The 25,533-nt window shown below is 37.8% G+C and overlaps 1 protein-coding gene across 1 annotated transcript in view; it reads right to left on the minus strand.

Annotated features, from left to right (window-relative positions):
• Positions 1-25,533, minus strand: part of LOC126812428 (cGMP-dependent protein kinase, isozyme 1) — a 161,705-nt gene that overhangs the window by 16,198 nt on the left and 119,974 nt on the right. The window contains exon 4 of the mRNA XM_050538821.1: positions 11,803-11,969. Coding sequence (XP_050394778.1) covers positions 11,803-11,969 — 167 coding nt within the window. The remainder of the gene's footprint in view (positions 1-11,802; positions 11,970-25,533) is intronic.

Raw genomic sequence — 25,533 nt, forward strand, 5'->3', positions numbered from 1 at the left:
TCCAGTCAGAGGGGATGGGGAGAGAGAGAGAGAGAGAGAGAGAGAGAGAGAGAGAGAGATAGGATTAATTTCCATCTGACACAAATTAGGTCACTTCGGGACTAACATAAGATTCAATTTTATTTCCATAATTCGCTTGTGCGTAGGGGTTTTTAGGAGTGGGAGGTAACCGGAGGACCCAGAGAAAAACCATGAGGTTGGACAGAGACCCTACTCCTTGTCACGTACAACTGGGGAATCATACAATCGCTAAATAGAAACCATACCAGTTGACTCAATCACAGAACTTATGATGCAACATTCACACGCTAACCATTTGGCCATTGACACCCCCCTGCACTACTGAAGACTGGCATACAGTGTGCTACAAGGGAAATTTTGATGGTTGGAATACAATATAAGAGTAGGCTGTAGTGCCGCTATCCGGGCAAAATTTCATGCATAGCGCACTGCATGCCCGTCTGCATTAGCCCAAGTCGGTGCAGAAATGTAGGACGTTAAAATCCATTTTAATTCGATAGTTTTTCTAATATATATATATATAGAGAGAGAGAGAAAGAGAGAGAGATGGGGTTTAACGTCCACTCGACACAAACTAGGTCATTTCGGGTCTAACATATGGTTCAATTTTATTTCAATAATTTACATGCTCTTAGGGGTCTTTAGCCGTAGGTTGAAACTGGAGGACCCAAAGAAAACCCAAGAGGTTGGACAGGCGACCCTACTCCTTGTCACATACAACCAGGGAATCGAAACCACGCCAGTTGACTCAATAACAGACCTTATGATACAACACGCATATTTTCTAAGAGAGATATAAAAGAACATTAACTATAATGTCGTTTGGAATATTCAAACCCATTCACAACTTCAGCTGCTGCGGAAATATAGCAAAAAAACATTGTTTCCTCAATTATCTCGAAAATTGGTTATGTGCAAAATTGGGCTATTGGGAATACACATGTAATTACCTTGACTTCAAACCTATTTTTTTTGTCTCTCGAGTAAGAATGAAAAATGGATTTCAATTAAATAAAAAAACATGGCAGCACCAGTAATAATTCAACAGAGGGTCGTTTAAATATTTTAACATAAGAATTAAACATTAGTAACCAGGTGATTAACCAGTTAGGCTGAAACAATAAATAGCTTTATTGTATCTTGTGTTGTGTACAATGGTTCACTACACACTGGAGCCTTTGAACATCATTTCAAGAGATAATTGTATATTTTATTTTCTAAGAGAGAGAGAGAGAGAGAGAGAGAGAGAGAGAGAGAGAGAAAGAAAGGGAGAGAGAGAGAGAGAGAGATGGGGTTTAACTCCACTACCTTGTTCCATGTGATAAAAATATAAATGATGTACCAACACAAATAATGAAATGAGAGAGAGAGAGAGAGAGAGAGAGAGAGAGAGAGAGATGGTGTTCGACATCCACTTGAAACAAACTAGGTCATTTCGGGACTAACATATGGTTCAATAATTTGCTTGAACGTAGCGGTCTTTAGCAGTTGAAGGAAACCACCAGATTCAGGTTGGACAGGCAACCCTACTACTTTTCACGTACAACCGGGTAAGCGAAACCATACCAGTTGACTCAATGACAGACCTTATGATTCAATGCGCATGTGCTAACCATTCGCCACCCAACCCCCATTATGGAATAACAATTACTTATGGAATATCAATCACTTATGGTATAACAATTACTTATGGAATATCAATTACTTATGGAATATCAATTACTTATGGTATAACAATTACTTATGGAATATCAATCACTTATGGTATAACAATTACTTATGGAATATCAGTCACTTATGGTATAACAATTACTTATGGAATATCAATTACTTATGGTATAACAATTACTTATGGAATATCAGTCACTTATGGAATATCAATCACTTATGGAATAACAATTACTTATGGAATAACAATTACTTGTGAAATATCAATTACATTTGGAATATCAACCACTTATGGTATAACAATTACTTATGGAATATCAATTACTTATGGTATAACAATTACTTATGGAATATCAACCACTTATGGATTAATAATTACTTATGGAATAACAATTAATTATGGAATAATAATTATTATGGTTATTACACTGCAACGTTTCAACAAGTCATGATCTACTTGGGTGTACATGCTTGATAATGACTTGTGTTCAAACGTTGAAGTATAATAAACTATAGTAATTGTTAATCCATACGCTGGCACGCTAACCTGGAGGTTGTGTGCATTGGCCAAGAAAGTTCATTGGGATTTTCCAACGTGATTTTGCCTTGTCAGTGGGATGAAAAAAAACTGAGGTCCCGTGTATACATTGGCGTACACATAAAAGATCCTTTGACAGTTGGAATTTGATATAAGAGTAGGGCATAGTACAGCTGTCCGGGCAAAATTTCCCTCATAGTACACTGTAAATCATATGCCTGTCTTCGTTAGCCCAGTCGGAGCAGAACAGTAGGACGTTAAACCCCATTTCATTACATTAGCCCAGTAGAAAAGTGTGATGTTGAACCTCCTGGCAATATTATTAGCGTTTAGATTTTCAATAATATGCTTGAGTCTACGTTTATTATCGATATGATATTACGTACAAAATGAAATAGGAATTTATATTGATTAGGTATTTTATTTCAACACGTCTAAGTCTTGCGTCACGTCACGATCATTTCTAAGGTTAAAGAGACGGTTAATTAACAACTACAGAAAAATAGTCGAAATAGAGTCACTAATCGCTGTGTTTTCACACATTAAATAAGGTTTTACAATCTGGTGAGAGAGAGAGAGATGTGGTTTAACATCCAGTCGACACAAACTAGGTCATTTCGAGACTAACATATGGTTCAATTTTATTTCCATAATTCGCTTGCGCGTAGGGGTCTTTAGCAGTGGGAGGAAATCGGAGGACCCGGAGAAAACCCACGAGATTGGACAGGCGACCCTACTCCTTGTCACATACAACCAGGGAATCGAAACCACGCCAGTTGACTCAATGCTAACCATTCGGCCATCCAACCCCTATTTACAATCTGGTCTAGTAGTTACATTTATTATAATTTAATGGTACATTCTTTTCAAGTTTTTTGTGGCCTTAAAGATATCTTATGTAAGATTTAGATAAAGAGCTAGCCATTCTTGCTATAATAGTTTGAAATAGATAATGTAAAATTACCCTATTGCGAGTGAAGATATTAGCCTTTGAAGGTTTGACAAGACGTGCAATAATTTCAACCACCACACTGGTTGTTCGAAGCTTAGTCAGAGAAATCCGATGCCATCGAGAGTTGATTATGGGCTGGATCAGTTAATTTATGTCTAATTCATAATTTAGATAACATTTCAGGCCTAAAGAAAGACCTGCAATAGGCAGATTTAGCACTTGCATAATGTATGTTTAAGCAGAATCCAGGGTTTGACTATTATAGTTTGGAATCTAGTCTAGGAGTTGAATTTAGTTCTTTTTTTTATGTTTTTTTTTTAAACTTATTGACAAAATTATATTTTAGAATCTGGTCTAGATGTTGAATTTATTTTAAATTATGTTCTTTTCCAAGTTTTGTTCTGCTTTAAGCAATCTGGTCTAGTTTAGAATCTGGGCCCTTATTCATGAAAACTTAAACTAAGATACAATTGAAATTTTAAGAAATACTGCAATTCGATTGGCTGACCAGTAAAATCAATTTGCATATATCCAATGAAGTTGCAGTATTTCTTAAAATTTCGGTTGTAACTTGGTTTAAGTTTTCGCGAATAAGGGCCCTGGTCTATCTAGTTGAATTTATTTTAAATTATGTTCTTTTCCACGCCTTATTTTTGCCTTAAGCAATCTAGTCTAGCAGTTGAATTGTTTTTAAATTACTTTTACATTGTAGTCGCTTTAAGCAGAATCCATATTGGAACACAATTACCTTTTAGAATCTGGTCTAAATTACTTTCTGTTTTCAAGCTTATTGCTACTTTAACCACGAATATCTTTTGAATAAGTATCGAATATCAATGGGATTAATCCGAACAAAAGACATACATTCTAATAATAACAATTTTTCATCATATCCCTGTCATTGTGTGTCATGAATTCTAATCAGCTTTCAGTGATGTCTACTGTAATTAGACTAATCTTGTAAGATTAGATAAGGCCATGTTAAAAAAAGAGAGAGAGAGAGAGAGAGAAATGGGGTTTAACATCCACTCGACACAAACTAGGTCATTTCGGGACTAACACATGGTTCAATTTTATTTCAATAATTCGCTTGCACGTAAGGGTCTTTAGCAGTGGGAGAAAACCGGAGAAAACCCACGAGGTTGGACAGGCGACCCTACTCCTTGTCACCGTACAACCGTGGATTCGAAACCACGCCAGTCGACTCAATGACAGACTTTATGATACAGCGCGCGCACCCCCCAAGAATGGAGGGACTGGCAATGGACAAGCACGTAAAACAACACAGGACAGTGGGGAATTTGAAATAAGTGCCGTTGTTGGAGCAAAAACTTTCCTCGTAGCACACTGCATGGCGTATGCCGTCTTCATTACGACACAGGTTGATGCAGAACAGTACAATGTTAAACCCCAATTCATTTGATTTCATTTCATTAATTGTAACACAATCAGATTCCCCAGGTCACAAGAACTAACTTTATAAAAAAAATCAAATGAAACTGGACGTGTACCATAGACTCGGTTATCAAGTATGCAACCCTGATAAATGTTACTGACAGCCACAAATGATACTGGATAATCATTATACCTTTCTATACACAACATGAGATAAGTATAGGGCCTTTAAATGTGATGTTTGTGGGGTCAATTAGCCTCATGACCAGAAATACAAAAAACGAAACAAAAATCTCCTTCTTGCATCATATTCTTACGAAGGATTATCTGAAAATGAGAATATTTTTTGGGTATGGCCTTACTTGTAAGTTGTATGTCACAGTCAAAGTAGATATCATTTCGATCCCGTAAGCTCAGATCATTTAAACTTGTATTAGTATCATTCTAGCCAACGTCTTGGAGCTGGTTTTAACTATTTATTTGATCTGATGTGTTATTGCGAGAAACATACTGGTTCATTATCTTGGGGTTCAACAAGGTGTTGGTTGAGAAAGTTCCTCTGGTACAGTGGTGGAGGACGGAGGGCCTGACAAGGACACCACGCTCACTAACCAGAAGGTCCACAGAGAGAGAGAGAGAAATGGGGTTTAACGTCCACTCGACACAAACTAGGTCATTTCGGGACTAACACATGGTTCAATTTTATTTCAATAATTCGCTTGCACGTAGGGGTCTTTAGCAGTGGGAGGAAACCGGATGACCCAGAAAAAACCCACGAGGTTGGACAGGCGACCCTACTCCTTGTCACGTACAACCGCGGATTCGAAACCACGCCAGTCGACTCAATGACAGACTTTATGATACAGCACGCACATGCTAACCATTCGGCCATCCCCCCCCCCTCCCAGGAGGTCCAGAAAGTTCATACGCCCCGGAATAGACAAGTTTATCCCTCGCACAATGTCCTTTCGGATCAGCATATGGTTCAATTTTACTCCAATAATTCGCTAGGGCGTCAGGCTCTTTAGCAGTGTATGAAACTTGAGGACCCGGAGAAAACCCCCGAGATTGGACAGGTGACCTACTCCTTGTCACATCGAATCAGTTACACATCAAACCATTCGGACACATACACCAAAAATCAATGGATCTTCAGACACATGTTTCAATTTTATTTCATTAATTTGCTTGCGCGTAGGGGTCTTTAGCAGTTGGAGGAAACTGGCAGACCACGGAGAAAACCCACGATGATGAACAGGTGACCCACCCTACTCCTTGTCACGTACAAGCAGATAATCGGAACCAACTTGACTCATTGAAAACGTGAAACCATTCGAACACTCACACCAAAAATAAAAGATGATCTGATCAGATATAATAAATTCAACACATTTATTTTACACACAATTTGGGGGGTTGGATGGCCGAATGGTATATCGTGTGCACATTGTATCATAAGGTCTGTCATTGAGTCAACTGGCGGGGTTTCGATTCCCTTGTTGTACGTGACAAGGAGTAGGGTCGCCTGTCCAACTTCGTGGGTTTTCTCTGGGTCCTCCGGTTTCCTCCTATGCGCAAGTGAATTATTGAAATAAAATTGAACCATATGTTAATCCCCAACTTAACCTTAGTATCTGATGCAGAATTGATTATAGGCTAGTCATATGAACAAATGTCTAAATAATTATTAATATAACATTTGAGCTAGAAAAACATAGAGAGAGGTTTAACTCCACTCGACACAAACTAGGTCATTTCAGGACTAACACATGGTTCAATTCTATTTCAATAATTCGCATGCGCGTATGGGTCTTTAGCATGTGTGCGCTGTATCATAAGGTCTGTCATTGAGTCAACTGGTGGGGTTTCGATTCCCTGGTTGAACGTGACAAGGAGTAGGGTCGCCTGTCCAGCTTTGGGGTTTCCTCCAGTGCGCAAGTGAATTATTGAAATAAAATTGAACCATATGTTAATCCTGAATTTAAAGCGGAAATTGCAAATTTTCTAAGAAAGTCAAAACGTAATTATTTCTATGTCTTTTGCTCAATAGGTTGTCAACTCACAATTATACGATCATAGGTGTCATTCTCACACTTAAAACTCGTTTACGCCGGAAATAATAACACAATTACCTCCCAATTACCTCCCTTGTTTTCTATTCTCCACCATGGAGTAGCGATATTCAAACGTTTGAAAATGAAGAGGAAAATGATATTTTTGCCAATTTCTCAACTGGCAGTAGTGAATTATAGGATTAATAGGATTATTCTTTAACAAGGTAGGACTGTTTATGGATACCTTCTATTTTCAGGCTTTATTTTAATACATTTTAAAAATATAACTTGAAAATTTGCAATTGCAACTTTAACGTACTAGCTTTCTGCACCAGCTGAGTTAATGAAATGAAATGGAATGAAATGAAATGGGGTTTAACAAGGTAGGACTGTTTATGGATACCATCTATTTTCAGGCTTTATTTTAATAAATTTTAAAAATATAACTTATAACTTAAAAATTTGCAATTTCCCCTTTAACCTGGATTGTTTAACCTGGATTGTGTTGAGTGGATGCTCTCTCTCTCTCTCTCTCTTCTCTCTCTTCTCTCTCTCTCTCTCTATTGGCTGACTTAATCCTTTAAGTTAAACACCATTTCATTTTATTTTATAAATATTAATTCGAGAAATAGTGTTTAATCATCTCATACAATACGAGATACGAGGCATAATCTCAGATCTCAGATAATCTGGTTTAATGATTTCCTCATTCCTGACTCGAACAATGTTAGAGGATTATCTAGAAACATTAGATTTATTGATCCCTTTAGTTCTATGGTTAGCTGTATAATGAGAGAGAAAGAGAGAGAGAGAGAGAGAAATGGTGTAAGTCCACTCGACACAAACTAGGTCATTTCAGGGCTAACATATGGTTCAATTTTATTTCAATAATTCACTTTAGCAGTGGGAGGAAACCAGAGAAAACCCACGAGATTGGACAGGCAACCCTACTCCTTGTCACGTACAACTGGGGATTCAAAACCATGCCAGTTGACTCAATGACAGGCCTTATGATACAGCACTCAGGTGCTTACCATACGGCCATCAAACCTCGCTAGCTGTATAAAATAACTGTATGTTTAATCAAGGGGGGATAACCTCTCTCTCGTCTGATTGGGTTTTTTTTTTGTTTTTTTAAACCATATTTTTATTCAGGTTGACTGAATGGGATTGGGGAACAGGCTTAGCCTATGTAAAACCCCTCTCCCTAAATGTTGACAATCATATTATGTTACTCTTTTTAATTATTAATTATGATTGTAGAACTGTAGTTTAATTTATTCATGAGTTAATTTTAGACGATATTTCAAACAAGACTGTCATAATTCACTAGAGCAGTGATCCATAAAAAAATATGTGTGTTCAAAATAAAAAAATAATAAAAAAATGCTATAAAATGAAAGTTTACAAGACAACATCTTATCAAATGATAAATAATATGAATATACTGATTCTTATAACTAAACATATATTATACAAGAGCTAAATCTTTCTATTACAGATGAATATAACTAAACTACGTTATACAAGAGGTAATCTGCCTATTGCAGGTCTTTCTTTAGGCCTGAAATGTTATATAAATTATTAATTAGACATTTATTAACAAAACAAGACCATAATCAACTCTTGATGGCATCGCTTGCCTGAGATATTTACTGGATTTGAATACATTTTGTGATGGATGATTTAACGTCAAACTGTTTTTTATCGTACCGACTATAGTAATGATGATCGAGGCTAGGCTCGAAATTCAATCGCTTATATCTCTTTATCAAATCGTCTATAATGTATCTTTAATAGAACTAATATAGAGTTGTTGTTGTTCTTAGCGTTTAACGTCCGCTTCCACCGAAGGTGATATCGCAGACAAGTTCATTTTAATAATCTTAGCGCACGCGCAGGGGTCTTTGCTGTGGGAGGAAACCGGAGTACCCGGAGTAAACCCACGAGGTTGAGAAGGCGCCCCTATCTCCAGGCCACATACGCTCACACCTGGGATCGAAACCACAGCCGCAAGCCAGAGGTGACCGGCCAACTAGAGGTCGAAGCGTGACACTCTAGACCACTAGAGAGAACTGTTCGCTCTTTATCTAATCTCCAATCATGCTCCTTTATCATAATTAGCTTGATCAGTCAATTCGATGTCGGTTAACATGCACGGGTAATCTGATCCTATCGACTAATGAAGCTAGGCCTTTCAGTAATGACAAGTTTTGTGACCATTAAATAATACAAGTGATCAGTATTCTAAACTAATGTTTACATGTAGTATGTATTAAAGGTGGTTAAAAATTATACAGTTGTCATTAATTAGCAGTTGTGTAACTAGCTGTAGAAGATGTCATTACTGGTGTAAATAAAGGCGTGACTATTTATAACACCCATCGCTATTGAATACACAAAGATGGACAATACTGGTGTGTATAATTCAATAGTCATAGTTTTAACACGTTAGTGACAAAACACCTACTTAATGACTACTGCCTGATTACTAACAATTTTAACTAACTAATACACATCATGTATATAAAATGAAGACTTTGATCAATTAGTGTCTTATATTTTCATTTATGAGAGAGAGAGAGATGGGGTTTAACGTCCACTTGACACAAACTAGGTCATTTCAAGACTAACACATTGTTCAACTTTATTTCAATAATTCGCTTACGTGTAGGGGTCTTTAGCAGTGGGAGGAAACCGGAGGACCTGGAGAAAACCCATATGAGGTTGGACAGGCGACCCTACTCCTTGTCACATACAATCAGGGAATCGAAACCATGCCAGTTGACTCAATGACAGGCCGTATGATAGAGTGAGCACATGCTAACCATTCGGCCATCCAACCCCCCTAATTTCATTTATAACAGCTATTTATTGCTTAGTCCATGATATCAACGTTATAGTGATGCGATGTTAATAAAACGGAGGATTGTCCCTCAGGGTAGCGAGCTGTATGTTTTTAAAATTATATTGTCTTAGTTATTTATATTAGAAGCAGAACAGTAGGATGTTAAACCCCATTTCATTTCATTTCAGAACTATATTTAACTCATTAGCAGGTCTGGAAATAACGGTTATATATGTACCTGACAAAATGTCGGGCACTAATGAAATAGTACCTGACATTTTCAACTTAGTGCCAGACATGTATTAATAGTATCAATAAAAAGGACAAATCAGTGCCGGACAAAATGACAGGCACCCGAGGTTTAGTGCCTGACAAAGCCTGAATCTGTGCTTGAGTCATTAGCACCATCAGTTTTGACAATCTGGTTCCTGGATTCACTGATAGAAGTGTTGTTGCTTGTTTGGAGAATAAATGACTTTTGGTCTAGCTCTGTAGTTAAGCACAATATCGATAGGAACCAAGATCTTTGGGATATAAACCTATATTTCATGTTTCATCAAAATTCGATAAAAATATGTGACCACTACAGGGTCGACAACCTTGACATTACATACTTTTACACTATTAACTTAAATGGCCATTTCGATGCGAAGTTTCTATCCGATTTTCACAAAATTTGAACTCGCCTATCATATCATTTAATCTTGTTTATCTAGCGCTAATTTCTTTCACATTCGTTTAATATCAAATCCTTGTTTAAAAATTCATAAAAATCGCTTAAAATCGCAAAAAAAACATCTAATTTGTACTCATGTCGAGATTAAACCTGACTGATTAATTTTAATAATGAGTGTCCAATTTACAAGTATTTAATTTCCTGACCACTGTTCAAAAATTAATCATTATACATCAATAATCAATTGAAATGTTTATTTTTTAAAAGTGATCGAGAAATTAAATACTTGTAAATTGGACACTCGTTATCAAAATTGAACGGTCAGCTTTAAACTAGACAAGAGTACAAATTAGATGATTTGGGGTGATTTTAAACAATTTTTACACAGTTTTTTTTAACAAAGATTTGATATTAAACAAATGTGAAATAAATTAGCGCTAAATACACAAGATTAAATCATGCCCGAGTTACAGTGTATAATTAATCAAGATCTTTGGGTTGGAAACATACATTTTAATTTTCATCAAAACCTAGAGAGTCCACAAGCTATAAACGTGATTTTTCATACAATCAGGGGCAATAATACACAAAGTATGCTCACTACTAGCTTAACCCTTTAGAGCTAGACCACACAAACTACTAAATAGTTCTATAAAATGAAATGAAATGAAATGGTGTTTAACGTCCTACTGTTCTACTCCGAACTGGGCTAATGAAGATGGGCATATGCCATACAGTGCGCAAAGATGGAAATTTTGCCCGGACAGCGGCACTACGGCCTACTCTTATATCAAATTCCAATTGTCAAGGGATCTTTTACGTGCATGCCAATGTGTACATGGGACCTTCGTTTTTCGTCCCATCTCAACGACTAGACAGCTGTCCTTGTCAGGCCCTCCGTCCTGCATCACTGACAACGGAGAACCACGCCGGAAAATCTGGATGAATTTTCTCGGTCAATGCAGGGATCAAACACCCGACCTCCAGGCTAGCGAGCCAGCGTCGTACCCATCGTGATCCCCTAAATGGTTCTATATTACAGAAAGCTATTCACCAATCTTGGGTGGTTTGAGACAGTCTAGGGAACATCAGTCTGTCCTGGGATGTATCAGTATTAATATATTGTCACTTTACTCAAATTTCCTTCAAGGAATGTACTGGATTTAATCAATATATATATGTACAAAGTACTAATCAACATGTACCAAGTGCTAATCAACATATACCAAGCGCTAATCAAGTACCAAGTACAAATAACACGTACCAAGTACTAATCAGCACATACCAAGTACTAATCAATGATTACATGCACCAAATGCTAACCCTTTATAGCAGTGGTTCTTAACCTTTTTTGTCAATGGCACACCTTGGAACACACGGATAAATACTGGCACACCTAACTAAATATATATGAAAAATATTTGAATTTTGCAAAAAAAACACATTCTAAGTCAGACAGAATACAACCATAGACAGAGACAAAATAAAGAAAAACTTATGAACTTATCAGTAGACACCCGCGAATATTCAGTTGTGATCATTTGTTTTTTTCACATTTTCTTGTGTGCCGTTCAAAATTTCTTGGCACACTAGTTAAGAATCACTGCTTTATAGTAAACGGTTAATCAAACATAAAAAGATCTTAATTACCTGCTGACACATATAAATGATTCCCGGATTCGCCTTCTTTTATTATAAAGTGGCCTTCCTGGATCTTTTTATCGTACATGCAATCAACAATCTCACGGACTTGTGTTGAATCAAGGTTTTTAAGGAAGTCATTATCCAATATTGCATCTTTAATAAGCTGTTTAGATCTGAAAGTAAATAAAAACAGAATTAAATAAAATGAACTCTTTTGTTACTGGTAACCATGGTAACCAGCCTATTTCACAGTAACTGGGAGCGGCAGAGACACGGTGAATAAAGCTCTGCCGCAGGAGGTCTTGAATAAGGCTCTGGCTACAGGAGGTCAGGGGTTCGCTCCCAGTGTTGGCATAGTGAATTCGAATAAGGTTCTGCCTACAGGAGATGTTGGGTTCGCTTCCAGTGTGGGCATAGTGAATAAAGCTTTGACATCATAGAGTCAAAAGTCGCTTGTATGATCTCTGACACAACCTTCCACTACAACTGGTAGTAGATCTGTATATTAATCAGATTGATAATGTGTCTAGTCTTTAACGATGTTCTTAAACTAACATCTTGTTTACATGTGTGTAGAACAGTCCTTCATTCTAGATCAGACGGGAGGTCGAATGGTTAGCACGTGCGCGCTGTTTCATAAGACCTGTCATTGCGTCAACTGGCGTGGTTTCAAATCCCGGTTGTACGTGACAAGGAGTAGGGTCGCCTATCCAACCACATGGGTTTTCTCCAGGTCCTCCGGTTTCCTCCCACTGCTAAAGACCCCTACGCGCAAGCGAATTATTGAAATAAAATTAAACCGTATGTTAGTCCCTCAATGACCTAGTTTGTGTCGAGTGGATGTTAAACCCCATTTCTCTCTCTCTCTCTCTCTCTCTCTAGATTAGACGTTTATTATAGAAGTTTCTTTCAATCAACATCTCCTTGTTATTCCAGACTCAGCCTTAATTCACCATTTTGTAATTAAATCATCAAATGGTGACTGTGTTTCAACCTCTACCCACCAGTCACAACCTCCACCCACCACACCATCAGCCACAACCTGCTCAGCACCACACCACACCACCACATCCCCAGCCACAACCTCCACCACCAGCCACAACCTCCCCTGTACCACACCACCCCACCACAACCTGCACCACACAATCAGTCACATTACTAGCACCACACCACACCACACCACACCACCACCAGTCACAGCCTCCACCCACCAGCAACACCCCCCCCCCACACACACACACACACACCACATCACAACCCACAACCTCCCCAGCACCGCACCACACCATACCAACATAACCCTGCTTGTTAAACCACTCGAAATAGGCCAATGATGATCAATACCTTTAAACAACTTTGCCCATCAATCTCAAATTACTTGTATAAATATACACAAGTCGAATTCAATAACTTGTAATTTCTACTCATCAAGATTATTTAGAATAAATACACAAGTCGAATTCAATAACATGTAATTTCTACTCATCAAGATTATTTAGAATAAATACACAAGTTGAATTCAATAACATGTAATTTCTACTCATCAAGATATTTAGAATAAATATACATAAGTCGAATTCAATAACGTGTAATTTTTTTCACAAATCCAATTACATCTGTTATGGGTGAACTTGAATATCATTCTACTTCTAAATATCAGTTATTTCTTGTTGGAACTCGTATAAAACACAACTTAATATTACCCTACTTAATAATATAAGTTATCGGTTTCTTTACAAGGGCACAGATCAATATTACTTATTAAAATAAGTAACCGTAACAACCAAAGTTAATAATAATGCACACTTATATTGTGATATTAAATTCTTCCTACTCTGTATTTATGTATAATTCAACCACTTGAAGACAAATGTTCATTTAAGTATGGTATCCACGGTTGCTCGGTGAACATGTCGCTAGCACACCAACCAGGGAGTCCTATAGGTGCATGTCAGTGGTGCAGGACGGAGAACCAGGCAAGGAACAGTGTCTATTCATTCGGGTGAACCAAAAAAGTGGTGTGAAAGTTTCCATTGTATCCCCTTTGAGAACCAGACAAGGAACCATGGTTTAGACATTCGAATGGGGCCAAAAATCTTAGTTTTAAACAGTGCAGGAAAGAGGGCCTGATAAAAACAGCTGCCTAGTCATTCTGATGGGACGGAAAATGCAGTTCCATGTGCACATTGGCATGTACATAATAGTCGACAAGAAATGAAACAACAGTTTCCAGACAAAATTGTCCTAACAGCACACTGTATGACCATCTTCATTAGCCCAGTTGGTGCAGAAAAGTAGGACATCAACCCATTTAATTTAATTCATTTTGTATTCTTGGATCCCATGGTTCTGTATATGAATGGCCAATCTGGTTTGCAATATGTCAGTAACGAGTAAAAACAGAGAGTGAGAAATGGGGTTTAACGACAACTCGACACAAATTAAGTAATTTCGGGACTAACATATGGTTTGGACAGGTGACCCTACTCTTTGTCACGTACAACCAAGGAATCAAAACCACGCCAGGCCCGGCCAGGGGCCTGTTTCACGAGATTTTAATTAAGATAAAATCCAAATTTTAGGAATTTAATTGGATAATATCAGGTTGATTTTAGTGCTTATCCCATCAAAATTGAAGTATCCACTAAAATTTGGATTTTATCTTTAATTAAGATTTCGAGAAACAGGGCCCAGTTGACACAATGTCTTATGATACAACACACACGCTCTAACCATTCGGCCATTCAACTCCCCAATGTCAGAAATGAGAAGTTGACGGCTAACAATGAGGTACGACTATTTGGAATTATGTTCCAGTCTGATTATAATACAGATCTATATTTCATTTCGGTTTTTTATACTTTCGATGGCCTCTACTACATGGAGATCTGACCAGTTGTTGCGATAGGTCTCGTCAGAGGTCATACGAGTGGCTTTTGACCCTATGTTGTCATATATTTGGAATTATGTTCCAGTCTGATTATAATACAGATCTATATTTCATTTCGTTTATTTATACTTTCGATGGCCTCTACTACATGGAGATCTGACCGCTTGTTGCGATAGGTCATACAAGCAGCTTTTGACCCTATGATGTTTTGATATTTGATTAACTAATCAGCATTGATGTTACTAGTGGATTATACCCACAGTTCCGTGCAAAACACACCTAAAGCTCACCGTAACAGACCGTTTCATTGGCTATAGTACCTCACACCATTCAGAACAAGTCAATGATAACAACTCTTCCAGATCCTAGTGTAGTAAAGACAAGTAAAACGAAATTTTGAACTATAAAAACGAAACGAAATAGGATCTGTGTTTTAATTAGATTGAATTAGGTCAGAATAAAAAGTGGAACTGGAACAACAATCTAATTTGTCTTTCAGGTGAATAAAGTCATTTGAAAGATTCGCTTTAAAAAAATTGGTTTATGGCACTCTCCGTAGATCTCGCAAAATGGATCAATTTCCTGAATTGAACTGGAAAAGCGACTCAAGTGTCGTCAATATGTAAATGGTGTTTATATACTCAAAACATACACTGTCTATATGTTCCACATGCCAACAAAACGAGCAAAGGGACAAAAAAAAAATCGTGAAATAATTTTTTTTTTTCATTCATCCCGTCTACTGTAATATTGATTTTGTGTGAACCAAATCTGATCTTCTACTTGTGAAGGTAGGAAGTAGCCGTGATTGCCTCCAGACGTGATCGTGTAACGGGCAATTTATCATATAACTTTAATGACGGAATTCTTTCTCAGCTGGAAGATAAAAAACGTGACAAAGTTCTCCGAGATGGCATTAATATTTGTTTTTCTTGGTCTGGTGGTTATAAAACCCTTAGACTCTTCTCCTTTTTTAAAAGCACATATGGACTTAATGATTTAGGTCAATAAAAAATGGGGTTATTAAAGCAGATAAAATTTAGGTCAAAATATAAACTGTTTTTTTGCCTGGACAGCGGCACTACAGCCTACTCTTATAACTGTCAAGGGATCTTTTACGTGCATCCAATGTGTACACGGAACCTCGGTTTTTTCATCCATCTGACTGACTAGCACACTGTATGGAGTATGCCCGTCTTCATTAGCCCAGTTCGGCGCAAACAGTAGGACATCAAACCCCATTTCATTTCATTTAGAATTTAATTTCCAAAAGAAATAAAGTTAAAGATATACTTCCAACACCTTTGGGGTTTTTCTTAATAATTTGGGGGGTTTGGATGGCCGATTGGTTAGCACGCGCGCGCTGTATCATAGGGTCTGTTATTGAGTTAACTGGCGGGGTTTCGATTCCCCCCTGGTATGTGACAAGGAGTAGGGTCGCCTGTCCAACCTCGTGGGTTTTCTCCGGGTCCTCCGGTTTCCTCCCACTGCTAAAGACCCCTACACGCAAGTGAATGATTGAAATAAAATTAAACCATGTGTTAGTCCCGAAATGACCTAGTTCGTGTCGAGTGGACGTTAAACCCCATTTCTCTCTCTCAATAATTTGAAATTTTTTGTAAAAAAGTTAATATTGGGAGCATATGAACTCGCCCCGATGTCACGCCTCTCAGTGATACAATAACGGACAACCAAATATTGACTGACGATCAGTTTGGCAGTTACCTGAAGACATAAAAGTTTAAATTTATATTGTGTAAACTTCTTGACAAGACAGAGTGATATTTAAATATTTGTTTCAATCGCTGAACAATTATTATTTTAATTAAAGTTGGTTATTTTAAGCAAGTTGTATATCTTATATTAGTCGAAGCCTTGTTGAAGTTAAGTCATGTACTTCAAGTAAATATCGTGACACAAACCTTTATTTGTAATTATTAATATCAAGATATTTTTAACAGGTTTCTATACTTGTTTAAGAATTTTTAAATGCAAAGAATTAGAGGATTTCTTTTATTCCGGTCAAAATTAGAGTTGAATTGGGTTTACTTTATTTTGAGTCATGAAATGAAATCCCTACCGTTCTGTTCCGACTGGGCTAATGAAGAAGGGCATACACCATACGAGTGCTAGGGTAATGGTAATCATTGGTGACCATACAGAGACCTATTAGGGATATTTTGCCCGAACAACGGCGCTACACAGGGGAGACACGGTGGCTCATGCAGTGATGACTCACTAACCAGAAGGTCCCGGATTCAGTCCTGGTGTTGGACAAGAAAATACCTCCAAATATTTCAAATCTCGGTTTACCCCTTGTCAGTAGTGCAGGACAGAGTGGTGTCCTCTTGTCAGTAGTGTAAAACAGAGTGGTGTCCCCTTGTCAGTAGTGCAGGATAGAGTGATGTCCCCTTGTCAGTAGTGCAAAACAGAGTGATGTCCCCTTTTCAGTAGTGCAGGACAGAGTGATGTCCCCTTTTCAGTGGTGCAGGTCAGAGTGATGTCCCCTTTTCATTGATGCAGGATGGAGGACCTGTGTGTTTCCTCTTGTTAGTGGTGCAGGATGGAGAGCCTGACAAGAAATTGAGTCTAGTCATGGATTGCACGAAAAATCAAGATCCCATGCATATAAAAAGGACCCTTATCTGGACAAAAATTTCATTAGCTCGAAAAGTAGAAAATCAATAAGCCCCATTAAAATTGATTTCTGCAAACTGTAGACTTAATTTCTCCCAGAAAATTTGTTTTCAAATCAGAATTTAACCATTTAAAATAACAACGGTGTCATTTAGCATGCTGGAAGTTAAACTAATACAATAAGACACACTGTAAGGATTAATGTCGTTTTTACGTGAAAACTACGCCTGGGAAATGTCAAAGATGAATTGATTCTGACACAAGTTCGTTTCACATTTCATTTCTGTTTTTACAGACATTTATAAAACCTCGCAGAAACATAAATTTTGTGTCAGATCATCAGACACTATCATTTATTGGTTTTGTTTTTTTCTGAAGGCCGGACATCTTAATTATATCTAGATTATGTCTCCTCATGGTTGGAATCCCATATTCTGTGCCACGTCAGACACGATCATTCATTGTTTTTTTCTAGTATTGTCTGACATCTTGATTTCCTCTTGATGGCAGAGTTTCTGTTGAAATGGAGAATAAAGTCATCGCCATGGAAAAGATTCATCCATTGTAAGGATACAGATGAGGCCCAGGAGGACAATAACATCTGAAAGGATCAGCGCTAATAAGTCCAATAAAAGTCCAGGAAGAATCTATTCAAGTTCATAAAATCATTTACAGCCACGATGAGTCAGTGAAGTTTTGATCCCAATGGGGGCTGAGGATATTCTGCAGGGTTTACTCATCTGCTTTCCTCTTGTCCAAAGTGCTGGATGCAAGGTATGGCACTAATGGAGAGAGAGAGAGAGAGAGAGAGAGAGAGAGGGAGAGAGAGAGACTGTGTCGATTTATCTCTCTCTCTCTCCATTAAAGCCATACCTTGCATCCAGCACTGTGTCGATTTATCTCTCTCTCTCCCCCCCCCCTCTCTCTCTGCATGGGATTGGGATTGGGGGGAGTTGGGTGGGTTGGGTGGCTCATAAAGTCTGTCTTTGAATCCAGTGATGTGGGTTTGATTTCCCACTTGTATTTGACAATCAGTAGGGTTTTCTGTCCAACCTCGAGGGTTGTCTCCGGGTTCTTTGGTTTCTTCTTGCCGCAAATGGATTAAGGCAATAAAATTGAACTGTATGTTAGTCCCGAAATGACCTAGATTGTGTCAAGTGGATGTTAACCCCGCCCCTCTCTCTCTTTCCTTGGGATTATCCAAATTAATTGAACCATGTTAGTCCCGAAATGGCCTAGTTTGGATCTAGTGGACCCTTTGGGGGACCGTAAACCCCATCTCTCTCTCTCTCTCTCTCTCTCTCTCTCTACCTGGACAATGCCTTAACAAGACATTTCGAAACCTTTCATTCCATCATTTAGTTAGTTTGTTATTTAACTCCAGCTTATAGTCATCTTCATCCTCTTTCAAATGGCTTATAGTATGTTTGAAGGAGGAACAGAAATAATGAGTTTTTGGTACCAATGTTATGGTACCATCAACAGACAAATAAAGCACGATTACGGACGACTAACGATCTCATGTATAAAGTAATTACTCTGCACTACGATTCCTATCTCGTTGAGTACGATTCAGTGCTGTTATTGACATTTTCCTCTGTATACCACTCACCAAATACTGCCCTTTGGAAAATGATCCAGTCGAAAACAGCCGGAGTTTGCCGCTGGATATTGATCACAGATGTGTTTTTACCGAAAAGGTTCGCATAAGACGATATTTAGAACATCAGGAAGTTTGTCGTCCATAAATATAGATTGTGATTTTATCCGCGACTGCAAATGTTGCCGAATATAAAAAAAAACCCACTATCTGTTTTTTTACCCATCAGGCCATTCTTAAAATATCATGAAGTTTGTTATCTGTAAATATAGATGATGACGTCATATCGGGAAAAAAATATCTGTTTACCATTACTTTGTTAATAGCTAGAAGCATTAATGATTCATGAATATTGAAACCATTTCAAGAATTCTAGAAATTTGAGGATTTGCTGAATGGAATTGGTAATATATATATATCATTAAGATATATGAAGAGTCCAGGGGAAGAACGATCTAAGTCACATTTTTGTCTTTCCACATAAAAGGCAAAACAGACTTTTGGACGAGAATGTTTGACGCGAACAGAACAACGAGTGGGTTTAATTACAACTTCAAAATGATATTTAATACGAATCATAATTACCAGTACAACAATCGACTTCCACTTTGCAGGAAAATTAAGGTTAAATAAAGGGTACGATATACTTATATTTGTCCGGGAGGCCATTTCAGAAGGGACTTGGTTCGATGTGGGTTTTCTTTGGGTCCTCTGCTTTCCTCCCACTGCTAAACAACCCTACACACAAGCGAATTATTGAAATAATATTGAACCATATGTTAAGTCCCAAAAGACTTTTGGACGAGAATGTTTGACGCGAACAGAACAACGAGTGGGTTTAATTACAACTTCAAAATGATATTTAATACGAATCATAATTACCAGTACAACAACCGACTTCCACTTTGCAGGAAAATTAAGGTTAAATAAAGGGTACGATATACTTATATTTGTCCGGGAGGCCATTTCAGAAGGGACTTGGTACGATGTGGGTTTTCTTTGGGTCCTCTGCTTTCCTCCCACTGCTAAACAAACCTACACACAAGCGAATTATTGAAATAATATTGAACCATATGTTAAGTCCCAAAAGACTTTTGGACGAGAATGTTTGACGTGAACAGAACAACGAGTGGGTTTAATTACAACTTCAAAATGATATTTAATACGAATCATAATTACCAGTACAACAACCGACTTCCACTTTGCAGGAAAATTAAGGTTAAATAAAGGGTACGATATACTTATATTTGTCCATCTGTCCGGGAGGCCATTTCAGAAGGGACTTGGTTCGATGTGGGTTTTCTTTGGGTCTTCTGCTTTCCTCCCACTGTTAAACAACCCTACACACAAGCGAATTATTGAAATAATATTGAACCATATGTTAAGTCCCAAAAGACTTTTGGACGAGAATGTTTGGCGTGAACAGAACAACGAGTGGGTTTAATTACAACTTCAAAATGATATTTAACACGAATCATAATTACCAGTACAACAACCGACTTCCACTTTGCAGGAAAATTAAGGTTAAATAAAGGGTACGATATACTTATATTTGTCCGGGAGGCCATTTCAGAAGGGACTTGGTTCGATGTGGGTTTTCTTTGGGTCCTCTGCTTTCCTCCCACTGCTAAACAACCCTACACACAAGCGAATTATTGAAATAATATCGAACCATATGTTAAGTCCCAAAATGACCTAGTTTGTGTCGTGGACGATAAACCCTCCTTGGGATTTTTCAGAGTGGTTTCCCCTTGAGAGTGGTGCAAAATCAATGACCTAGCAATGAACAACAACTAATCATTTAAGAGGTACACGTTGGGTTGCATGTAAACGAGCCCTTGTCATATGCAATTCGACGATGAATAGACATGTAAATGCCACTTATGGCTATTTCTTGTCAAAACTTCAATCATTAATAACTCCATTTTAAATCAAGTAATTTCAATTGAAATATTGTTGTAAATGTGGAGTTTTATAAAGGTCACATGATTAGGGTGACATAACTGATGTTAAACAACTCACTTAAATTATACGGCTACCAAACGTACAACACGTCGCTACTACAGCTCGTCTACTTGAGTGTTTGGTGGTTCAACATAGTAAATCAAGAAATATTACACTATTTTAACACGGTCAGCTCTATACATAAATCTATACGAATATTAGTGATTGTTGTTTGTCTGTCTGTCTGTCTGTCTGTCTGTTCAGGGTTAGCAGCTACACTATACTTGCACAAGTCTGAAATTTGGTGTCGGGCAGTAACATAGGACTGGTGGCTGTCCCGAGGATGAAATTTGGTGTATAGGGATAGCCCGGACAGGGGAGTAAAATAAGACTGGTGGGGAGAGACTACCATAGGACTGGTGGTGAAAGACTATACCACTTCCAGTTTCCGGGTTATGCTACTTTCGGTTTATGGCTGTACCCGTACTACACTGGGTGAACCACATCTTTAACTCTAACCATGCTGAACTTTCTCATCCTGGACCTCCTCATACTTACTTACTGGGGATCACGGTGGCTAAGTGGGTAAGACGCTGGTTCGCTAGTCTGGAGGTCGGGTGTTTGATCCTTTCATTGGCCGAGAAAGTTCACCCAGATTTTCCAGCTGTCTAGTCATTCGGATGGGACAAAATACAGAGGTCCCGTGTACACATTGGCCTGCACATAAAAGATCCCTTGATAGTTGGAATTTGAAATAAGAGTAGGCCGTAGTGCCGCTGTCCGGGCAAAATTTCCCTCATAGCACACTGTATGGCGTACGCCCAGTTTGGAGCAGAACAGGCCGTTAAGTTAAACCCCATTTCATTTCATTTACTTACTCACTGAATCAGTGTGCCTCTCTGTTTGATATGTAACAATATCTAAACCCGTGAAACATTAGACTAATGAAAAGGTTTTTAACATCACATGAAACCATGGTAACGACATGTTCCTTTTATCTAAAATCTTTTAATATATTTCATGTTTTTTGCTTCTCCTAATGTAGCCACTTTTCTCTCACTTTTAAAATCTGACATTTCAAAATGTATCAAAATGGAAATAAAATGGGGTTTAGGCCTTTAAGGTCCTACTATTCTGCTCCGACTGGACTAATGAAGACGGGCATACGCCATCCTGTGGGCTATGAGGGACTAGTCATAATAATGTCAACCATGAAACCATGGTAACGACATGTTCCTTTTATCTAAAATCTTTTAATATATTTCATGGTTTTTGCTTCTCCTAATGTAGCCACTTTTCTCTCACTTTTAAAATCTGACATTTCAAAATGTATCAAAATGGAAATGAAATGGGGTTTAGGCCTTTAAGGTCCTACTATTCTGCTCCGACTGGACTAATGAAGACGGGCATACGCCATCCTGTGGGCTATGAGGGACTAGTCATAATAATGTCAATTTTATAAAGCGATGGAAATGAAATAAAATGGGGTTTTACTCCGACTGGGCTAATGTCTTAATTTATTACACATTATACTTTTACTTTGAGATATGCCTGCCTTCATTATGCATTATAGTCTCTTAAAATACAGATGTGACGTCCAGGGCTGTCGGTAATTTTTCACAGTTGATTAGCAGCACTGCTAATCAAAAAGTCCAATTTTGCCAAATTTGATTAGCAAATTTAAAAATTGATTAGCAGTTTTTCAGTTTCAACGTAAAACACCTAAATAACAAGATATTACTTTAATTCATAACGAATTGAAATATGATTAGATTCCATTCTGACTATTCTTAGATTTTTTAGCACTGCCACAAGTACTTGTGACAGTTTGTGAATGTGATGTAGACATTTAGTTAGGTCTTACGTCTGAAGCCAATTCTTGACAGTGACTTCCGAAGCCCCACTCATTTTAATTGTAATTTTTTTGTTACGTTAGAAATCTTCGTTAGAAAACAATTTCGTCTGCTTTTTATCGTGTATTATTATTTTTGTTCAATCGGGCGCACCTCGATTAACTAGACACACGCGATATAAAAACAATAATATTTTACGGGAATTTTTACTTTGATTTATCATTTTACAATACGTTAACATGTGTTTATTTTTTTTATATTTTATTTACAATTCGTGGGAGATACACTGGATTTATTTCTTTCAAAATGAATATGATATAATTACTTGATGTCTCACAACGTGAGTGGTACTACTGATTCCCTATTTCCGGTTTAATAGTCCCTATTCATAGAGTTAAGTCCCTGTGTTATATAGTATTGTGTCTGGGCAGTTCGAGAAGAAAATGTCACACGGAGAATTCAGTTTTGTTTATAAAATTTTATTCAACATTTTATACACGTTGAAAGTGTTGAGTAAGCCTTCTAGTCTTCAAAATGTGGATTATTCTTGTGTCAATATCCAAAATGACAGGCATATTAATGATTCGCAGTAACTGCGAATCAAAAACGTTAGATTTTAATTTTTGGTTAGCAACGGACAAAATATGTATCGCAAATTGCGCTGCGATACTGGTTGTCGGCAGACGTGGTGACGTCATCCTTTGATGTTGGCGTACCATTATTTCCAATAATGTACGGGCAACTTGCCAATCGTACATTATCTATACTAGATGAAATAGTGGACTCTTGTGATGTATTTCATTGAAAAGCACATGCGGGATAGTGTCTGTATTTTAAGTTGTTTAATCGTGTCCAACCTCGTGAGTTTTCTGCGGGTCCTTCGGTTTCCTCCCACTGCTAAAGACCCCTACGCGCAAGCTAAGACCCCTACGTCTTGAGCTAAAGACATTGTGGGCTATATATTGAAACAAACTCCGCTAACGCCTCATGCAGTATCAATATATTACTTAACGTCTTGCTCTCGACGGTTAAACCATACTTATTTGAGATATGCCTGTCATGTGAACAATTTGCTCGAGTCTTTTATTACAAAATCAAAATAAAAAAATAGACCTGTCAAAATGGGAACCTGTCAAACAAGTTATTAAAGGAGCTATGTCGCTAATATTTGGGACCTAGAAATTGACACAAATGAATCGCAATGCATATAATAATGTAATATGAATGTATATAAACTGAATTACATTCAATCGTTTCTGTTTTTACTCTGAATCGAAGGCAATCTCTAGCAACTGGTTATTCCAGTCTACACCAATAGTATTTATTGCGCATGCTCTCCAGATAAGAATATGAGATCACCGTTTGACATGACTTGTAGAATATGTTTAGCCTCGTTCTTCGAGTCCCTTGTTACAAATGGCTCTGAAACGCATTATGGTACGTGATTCGTGTACCAATGGTAAAATGTATAATATTTTGTTTTAAATATTGGATATCAGAATCCCATCTTTTCCCGGAAAGATCACAGCATCAATGTTGATTTAAATTGACAAATAATTCTCTTTTCAATGACGAAGACTTGCAATGATATTGAGTAAGAGACTTAGCTACCGGTACTTTAAATAACCGATTTTAAACCAGGACGTTACTTTAAATACAGGGTTTTATACTCTTACGTCATCTCCACGTTTTAATAAAAACCTGTTTTATATCAAACCCAGTCTTAATACATGATATAAAAAACTGTTTTTACGAAACCAAGTCTTGATACATCTATATAACCAGATTTAAATGAACAAAAACGGTGAATCTGTCATGTGAAAACTGTCAAATCGTGAGAGAGACTCCAATCTGATTAAACTGCAGATCCATTTGGCTTGTTTGGATTATAGTTCAAAATTCGTTTCTCATTTCTTTTCACTACAGTATAGTGGAACCTGCCGAGTTTTTTAATAAACAACATTATGTTCGTTGTAAAGGATTAGGAATCGAACATTCTTATTAGACCAGCTCTAAGCAGTTCTGAGTGGAGGTTGTTATTATAGTCGCTGGAAACAGGAGAGAGAGAGAGAGGGGGGGGGTTAACGTCCACTCGACACAAACTAGGTCATTTCGGGACTAACATATGGTTTAATTTTATTTCAATAATTCGCTTGCGCGTAGGGGTCTTTAGCAGTGGGAGGAAACCTGAGGACCCGGAGAAAACTCACGAGGTTGGACAGGCGACCCTACTCCTTGTCACGTACAACCGGGGAATCTAAACCACGCCAGTCAACTCAATGACAGGCCTTATGATACAGCACACACGTGCTAACCATTCAGCCGTCCAACCCCCCAGAGAGAGGTAACTGCTGTACCATATGTCAGTCCCAAAATGACCTGGTTTGTATTGAGGGTACGCAAACCCTATTTTGGCATCCATTTTAATGTATTAAAGTGAATTTAAAAAAACATAAAAAAATAAAATAAAAAAAAAATGTAGGGTGAAAATACTGATATGACAAATTTCGTATTGCGACACACATTGTGAAAGGAGGATTTTGCTATAACATGGAGCAGGAATGTAAATCTGTTTCCCAATCCTATTCAGGGAACCACGGTAGCTAAGAGGGTAGGGCGCTGGCTCGCTAGCCTGGAGGTCGCGTGTTTGATCACTGCATTGGCCGAGAAAGTTCATCGTGATTTTCCGACATGGTTTACCCTTGTCAGAGGTGCAGGAAGGAGGGCCTGACAAAGACAGCTGTCTAGTCCTTCGGATGGGCCTCTGTATACATTTTCATGCATGTAAAATATCCCTTGACAGTTGGAATTCG

The sequence above is a fragment of the Patella vulgata genome, chromosome 2 (genome assembly GCF_932274485.2).
Source record: "Patella vulgata chromosome 2, xgPatVulg1.2, whole genome shotgun sequence".
NCBI lineage: Eukaryota > Metazoa > Mollusca > Gastropoda > Patellidae > Patella > Patella vulgata.